We start from the raw sequence: 7,457 nt of genomic DNA on the forward strand, positions 1-7,457 counted from the left end.
TCTCTCTCTCTCTCTCTCTCTCTCTCTCTCTCTCTCTCTCTCTCTCCTCTCTCCTCTCTCTCTCTCTCTCTCTCTCTCTCTCTCTCTCTCTCTCTCTCTCTCTCTCTCTCTCTCTCTCTCTCTCTCTCTCTCTCTCCTCTCTCCCTCTCTCTCTCTCTCTCTCTCTCTCTCTCTCTCTCCTCTCTCTTCTCTCTCTCCTCTCTCTCTCTCTCTCTCTCTCTCTCTCTCTCTCTCTCTCTCTTCCCCACTCCCCGAAAGCACTCTGTGCGCGCAGAGTGGCGTTCGAAATTCTCATCCCGTTAAATTCGGAAGAGCCTCGCTTTCGAAAATGTTTATACAACAACGACGGTGCGCAGGACGATCGCGCATAAAGATCGGGAGGTCCTCGCTATTACGTTTAGACACCGCTGTCCGCCGCGTACGTGCCTCCAGCACCTTCTTTTCGTTTATCTTAGCGGGGGATGCAAACAGCGACGATTTCACGTGTTTTGTTTCAATTCGGACGAGCGAGAACGTTTCTCCGATGTCGAGATAGCTCGACGGTCGACGAATCGAGACGACCCGCGACGACTCTTCTAGAATTCGGTTCCGATCGAAGAAGCAGGGCCGGGGGGGGGGGGGGCGAGCTCATTGCGGCTTCGCTTCGGCTGCGCGGTTATAATACAGTTATAGAACAAATCCGCAGAAAGAGAGGTGGAATCTGCGAGAGATTCGGAAGAGACCGGACGATTATTGCGGTACTTTGTCCGACGCCGTTTCCGGCCCCGAAGCGGGAGAAGATGTAGAAATCCGTGCGCGGAGAGAGAAACCTCTCACCGCCCGTATCGAAGCCGGAACTTCGGGAACTACATTGAAATAAATTCGGATTCAGTTTTCGGGCTCTCTTCGCGCGTGTGTCACTTCCCTCCATCGCTCCCTCTCTGCTCGACACCCTCCAGCGAGTCCCTCCGTCGCGCGCAAATGCACCCTCCGCTGAAAGCAGCCTTCTTTAGCATCAGAAGCACCAAAGCGGTGGAAACGAGCGGTTTGTAATTTCTCGTGGAAATTCGTCGGCGGAAATTCCTCATAAAAGTCACTCGAATTCACCGCGTGGCGCGCTTTACGCTGCTAATCGGCGTAGAATAAAAGTACGGAAATAAATCAATACCTTTTCCCCGCCGCGCGCGCTACGTATTTTTTTGTTTTTCTTTTTTTTTTTCAAAAAATCCGTAATTTTCACCGCTCCGGTAGAAATAGATCGTTAATCGTCCGGCGGCTCTAGCGTTAATCCGCTGAACCGTAATTCCTCGCAGCGGTGCGGAGCGTGTTTGCTCTGGGTTCCCAGGTGACAAAGACAAAGATGACATTTGTTGAAGCTTTATCTTCGTTACAAATTATTTCATGAATCATCGGAAGCAAGGCCGACGCGCGCACCGCGATGTTTACCGCGTGAAGTACTCGAGATCCCGCGAATTATGCGCACCTATGCAAATGCGACGAATCCGCGATGAATATCCCGCCGTAGCGGGGCCGACGGGGGGAGGGGAGACTCGAAGGGTGAAAGAACCGAAAGAGCAGCCGGGGCTCGGGACGAAAAATCAGCGCAGGCACACACGTCTCGCCTCGAAAACGATATCCCCGCCTTCGCTCCGAAAATGACCGCCCAGTCGTTCCCCAGGAAGACGCGGCACGCGTCGACAGGCGGTTATTAATCGCGGACCACGCTCGGGTGTATCCGGACCGGAACGACGTCGTTGCGTCCGACGTAACGACGAAGGCGTTAATGACCACACCGTCTGTTGTGCGCGGCCGCCGAGGGGCCAGGTCGAGGGGCTCCGGCGCGCAGTTTGCGCCGCTGTTTGCGTCCCCGTGTATCTCCCATTTAAATTCCGACGCGAGGGAAAAATCCGATTTACCGTCTAACTCCCGGCATTTCTTTGCAAACGAATAGAATGTCAGCGGCCGAACAGCTCCGACACGCGCCGCACACAGCCGTGCCGGGAGTCACGCCAGCACCGCCGCCCTACACGCAGGCAATGAGAATGAATAGCTTGAATACCTTGAACGGCGCGGGCCCGCAGGTTGGTACAATGGTGAATGTATGTCAAATTCCTAAACGTAGTTACACCGCCGCCGCCGCCGCTGCCGTTGCCGCCGCCGCCGCCACCGCCACCGCCGCCGCCGCCGCTGCTGGAGTTGCGGGAGCTTCGTGCAAGTTGGAGTAGGTCGGTCCGGGGAGGAAAGAGGACGGACTGTCAATATTGCAAAGCCATTGCAAGTGCTGCACGCGCTCGCCATACGTTTATTTGCAACGCTAATCCTTTTCTGTACAGTCATATTCCAATTTCGCAGTCGCACGTGCGCCGTTGCAAATTGTTTCCGCCTGTTTCCCGGCTTTCCACGCGTGCTCCTTCGCGCGTAAGGCGCGCCCACGCGCGCCGCGCCGCGACAAAAGGAATTTGACATTTAATAATCGGCCGAGCCGCGCTCGCTCGGTTTTCATCGGGCGGCTCGGATTAATTCCGCGGAGAGGTCCGACGCGGTACGTACGTAAAGAACGCTGCTTTTTATCAGTCGCCCGATACGCGTGTTGCATCGCCGGGGTTTCGGGCGAGATCAAGATGTAGAAATAATAGCGGATCGACGTGCGCTCCTTTAGTCATTTCGAATCGCCCGATCCGAAGCGTTTCGATCGGGCGGCCTGATTACGCGCGATTACAGTCGGCGCGCGGAGTCGCGAGCGGAGGAGCGCGGAGAAAGAAATGAATAATGCGAGGCGTACGCGCGCGCCGTGGCGGCGGAACGGCGGCATTTAAGCCGGCAATAATGAGTCATACATTTCGGCAAGGCGGTGACGCTTAATTATTTCGGCAGCGACGGCGAATTTTCAATTTCTCGCCGCCTAACCGCGAAAAAGTGCCGTAATAACGCGGTTGAAATTTATATCACGCACTTTCGCAGATCCGTTTATTTCCGCAAAATGAAAAAATAAAGGAGAGAGCGAACACACTCATACACGCGCATATACGTGGCTCGGCACAGCGCTCTTTTTTCGCGCTCGTGCATTAGCCGCGCGCTTGACGTTCTCTCGCATTATATAATTCAATCTTTCGTTGTTGTTTAAAGTATAACTTAATGGATATAGATGGAAACATTAGCCGGGGATGTCTATTTTATATTTCAATGGAGTTGTTACAACTAAATGTACGCGGAAACGTTCACGGCACCGCGCGACTTTCGCAAACGCACGAATGTACATGAAACAATGGCGCGCTCAAGATTTCTCAGGAGAGAAGCGACATAAAAGCACCACGCACGAGCGCTCCCCATTATACTATTATTATTATCTCTTATAATTAATATCATTCTGGTAGGGAATGAAAGTTTGTGTAGAACCTGCAACTGATCCTTCCGTGTGAGCAATTTTCGCCGTTCAAACACACCGTCAAGTGCCTCGCTTTCTTCGCTATCGTGTTGATTTCAAATCTTTTGACATTGAAAAAAAGAGAAATATTTAATAACGCCGTTATATGCACGAAAAGAATGCCTCGTAAGCTCCACGGGAACAAAAGACAGCGTTTAAATATAGACAAATATTTAAATATTGGAGATACCTACAAGTGCGTGTAATCGAGTATTTCAAAATTAAACACATTTAAAAATCTACGAAGCTTTTATTTTTTAATCAGTGATTTAATAAACTCAATATTTTGTAGCTAAGATAATAATTGCTTATATTATACGGCTCAAGTGAAAATCGATAAGATTAAGAGTATTGTAAATACAAAGTTAACGTCAAAGGTGCTTGTCGTTTCTCTAAATTAAATTCTCGTAGAAATCTCGAGTATTAAAAAAAAAATATAGTAAGACCTCGTTAGATCTGATATCCTGAAAGATACTACAAGAATGAGTGTTGCCAATTTTACTCGTAAAATAATAATCATCAAGCTTCCAAAATCGCGAATTGTTACATCTTCGTTCTCTGCTCGCTTTTATTTTATTTGATAGTTCCCTTTTCTCTACGTTTCTATTTTGTACATATTTTATTTATATCCAATATTTCATTATCTATGGGTACTGATATATGGGTATACTAGATATATCGATGTATGGGACTATATGCGTATACATGTGTATGAAGAGAGAAAGAGAGAGAGAGAGAGAGAGAGAGAGAAACATATACCTCTCTCTCTCTCTCTCTCTCTCTCTCTCTCTCTCTCTCCCTCTGAACGCAAACACGTGTGTAGATACGTAGCGCGAGCAGCGGCGCAGGGTGAAATCATCGAGAGCGAAACAATGCGAGCCCAACAAAATATCGCGCTTCCCTCACTTTTTCAGGCACCCCTGTCGGCGCACTACATCACCGGCGGGCCGAACGGCGCCATGGCGACGGTGAAGCGCACGTCGGCGGTGGGCACGTTAGCGACGCACGTATGAGGCCAGGGGATCTATCCGAATTAGAGCCGTCGATACTCGGGCCTAACTGAAAGCACCTTCGAGCTTGGCCATGCCCTCGAGACGCCCCGCAGTGATACGCGCGCGTGGCCGACGAGCAGCGCGTCGGGATGGGCGACGCGTCGCGACGCGCGCCTCGCGGCCGAAGCCTCGCAGCGAGCTCGAGATCGTTACGAGAGCCAACACGCTCTCGAGGCGGCGCGTTACGCCGGAGCGGGCGAGGAGAGCGAGCGGCTGCTGCAGGCGAGGCCGCGGCACAGAGGTCACGGCGGGGTCACGGATCGAGCACAACGAATGGCCGAGAACGGCGAGGCGCTCAGGTACATCGAGCTGGTGCTGCGGCAGCTGCGAACGGCCAGCAGGGATCATCGGCGGCTTGTGCGCCAGCGTCACGCGGATTTCCGCTGTGACCTCGGCGAGGAATCGCGCTACGAGGAGTCCTTGAGCCAAGAGCGAGCCTGGGAGCAGCAACGGGACCGACGGCGCAGCAGCCCGGCCATGATGTCGTCCCGTTCGTCGAGCGACCCGTGGCAGTCGAGCTCGAGGGAGGTCGCGGACCGATCGTCAGGCGAGCGTCCGCGGCCGGACGTCACCACGAGGCTGTTGACAAAGAGACGGGATTACGGCGGAACGGCGCAGAGCACGGCCGGGATTGTCGGAGGAGCGGCAGCGCCCGGGCGCGCCTTCGTCCAAGATGGGATTACCGCGACCACTTACCAAGACTTGAGGTACGTTCCCGAGGACGTGGGCTGGGAGAGCGTTGCGCGAGAGATGTTCGCTGCGTGGAGTCTGCCTGAGACTCCGTCGAGTGACGACCGAAGGACGTCCTCCACTCTCGTTTAGCACGCTGAAACGGAACGGACGGGCGAGGCGCTTTCTGAGAGCCAGCGGGAGAAAGGAGCGACGAGAATCTTCGGAGGGAATCTTCGGCGAAGGAGGTATCGATGTAGAAAGCGGGTCTATGCTCTCGTCACGTCTCGTGTTTACGATATGCTTGCGCTACTTGAAATCAAACTAATGCTCGCCGCTCGGTGCTGACACACATACACACACACACACATACACACACACACACACACACACACACACACAGGTGCTCCGAAGAGCGCCACCGGAGGCGGCTATGTGTGGCTAAGGGCGCCGGTATATCAAAGGGGAAAACGAGAAAAAAAACGGACGTACTCTCCTCTTTTTCGGTCAATAAGATTAGATTTAAGAAGAGCGCCGTGTGTGCGAGACAAGTAGTAGTTGTGCTCGGGGATTCGTGAGTACGAAGGGCGATGGTTGGGTTCGTGGATCGAAGGTACTTTCTTCGGTCGGTGCGAAAACAGACCACTCGGTATCGACAATCTTCTATTGACGTACTTTAGATCTTCTATAAGCGTTTAATAAGACTCGTCCCCCCTGCCGTGCGAAAGCGGCGACAGGGGGACGAAGATCCGTATGAAGCACGTCGCGAATCGTCGCCGTCGCGAACAGTGGTGGTGGTCGCCGATGTGGACACTGCATAATAACGGAGAAAGAAAGCGAGCCAACTGGAGCGCGCGCGCGCGATTACACGGGGCTTTTTTTCGGGGCTGACGCCGCGATAAGGTGCCTCATGGTAGATGCCGCTTCCTTGGTAATCCGTAAGAGACGCGAGAGCTAAAGCTGGCTTTGCGCCTGACATTTACAGCGTGACAGTTCTGTCCGACGCTTCTCCCCTCATCAGCGGACGCGCGCGGAGCGACGAGGAGCGAGAGCCGACTCGCGCGCGCGCGCGCGTTTTATTTATTATTTCCTCCTCTCGCTCGAAAACCGATCGTTACCCGACTCGATCTCAACGTCGATCACGACGACGATACCGTATAACTCAAGTCCCGGCGCAAAACAAAACGAATAAACGCGCTGCGAAATCCACATTTAATAAGGACACAGCGACGAGGAGGAGGAAGAAAGAGAGACGGGGGAGACGCGTTTCGCGAGGCAGTTTCGGAGATAATTTTATATGTATATAACATTTATATAGGTATAAAATTATCTCCGTGGGAGCTCGTGCGCGTGCGAGAGAAAGGGAGGGAGAAAGAAAGAAAGGAAGAGAGAGAGAGAGAGAGAGAGAGAGAGAGAGAGAGAGAGAGAGAGTGAGTGAGATGGGGGACTCCCTCGTCGTCCTCATACCTACGAATCCGCGTCGCCATCTCTGCTCATTAGCGTAGCTCCGCTGTAATACATACGACGTCTAAGAAAAAGATCTTTCAGCGTTCGCTCGGTTATACAGCGCGACCGCGTAATACCATCAAACACAACACGCGCACTCTACGGAATGTCAGACGCAAAGCCTACAACGTACCGTAATGAGAACCGTCTCGGCTGCCACTACGACCTCCGCTGTGTCGCGCGAGCGCTCGCGCGAGCACACGCGCGCGCGCGCGCGCGCGCGCGCACGCTGCCTTTTTGTATTTGTAGGGGAAGAAATAGAGGAAAGAGAAAAGATTAGCCTGTAAGAGAGATCTGTCTGTTGGGCGTGCAAGCATCTGCGCGGACGAGCGCGCTGAAAGGACAAAGACGCCGCACACGCGTCGCCCGCGCGCGCGCGCGCGCGCGGCGCGTTGCAACCTCGCGTTCTCCTCCGGCCTCGAGTTCCACGTGCGACGGACAGGTTGGTAGCGCCAGAGTCCGTGTAACAGGGGGGTTCCGACCGTGTGTTTTGCGGTTGTTTGCATTTGTAAAATAGATAGCGAAAAATCATTAGGTATATATATATATATATAAAATATATAAATATATATATATATAAATATAAATATATATTATACACCTGTTGTCAATATGAGCATAGGGCCTATATATAGTTTGACGGCACTAAGAGAAGCGAATTCTATTGAAATAAGCTCGTTCGCGGGATGGGACGGCTTCCTGTAAATAATGATAAATGATGATGATTATTATTATTATTATGTACGTGTATAAGCGTGTAACGATACACGGAACGGCGCGACGTCCTTTCGACGTGTTCGCGGTTTCGTCGCGCATTTTTCCTCCTC

The 7,457-nt window shown here is 52.4% G+C and overlaps 1 protein-coding gene across 3 annotated transcripts in view; it reads left to right on the forward strand.

Annotated features, from left to right (window-relative positions):
• Positions 1-4,502, forward strand: part of LOC105189772 (irregular chiasm C-roughest protein) — a 175,896-nt gene extending 171,394 nt beyond the window's left edge. For 2 of the 3 annotated variants that reach the window (XM_025305536.1, XM_025305537.1), the window contains exons 13-14: positions 1,931-2,078; positions 4,318-4,456. In XM_025305536.1, the coding sequence (XP_025161321.1) occupies positions 1,931-2,078; positions 4,318-4,416 (247 nt within the window). In that variant the 3' untranslated portion in view covers positions 4,417-4,456. Of the gene's footprint in view, positions 1-1,930; positions 2,079-4,317 lie in introns of all 3 variants that reach the window. The other variant, XM_019844462.2, reaches the window with a different exon arrangement.
• The last annotated feature ends 2,955 nt before the right edge of the window (positions 4,503-7,457 follow it).

Source organism: Harpegnathos saltator, unplaced genomic scaffold (assembly GCF_003227715.2).
Source record: "Harpegnathos saltator strain DR-91 unplaced genomic scaffold, Hsal_v8.6 scaffold7, whole genome shotgun sequence".
NCBI lineage: Eukaryota > Metazoa > Arthropoda > Insecta > Hymenoptera > Formicidae > Harpegnathos > Harpegnathos saltator.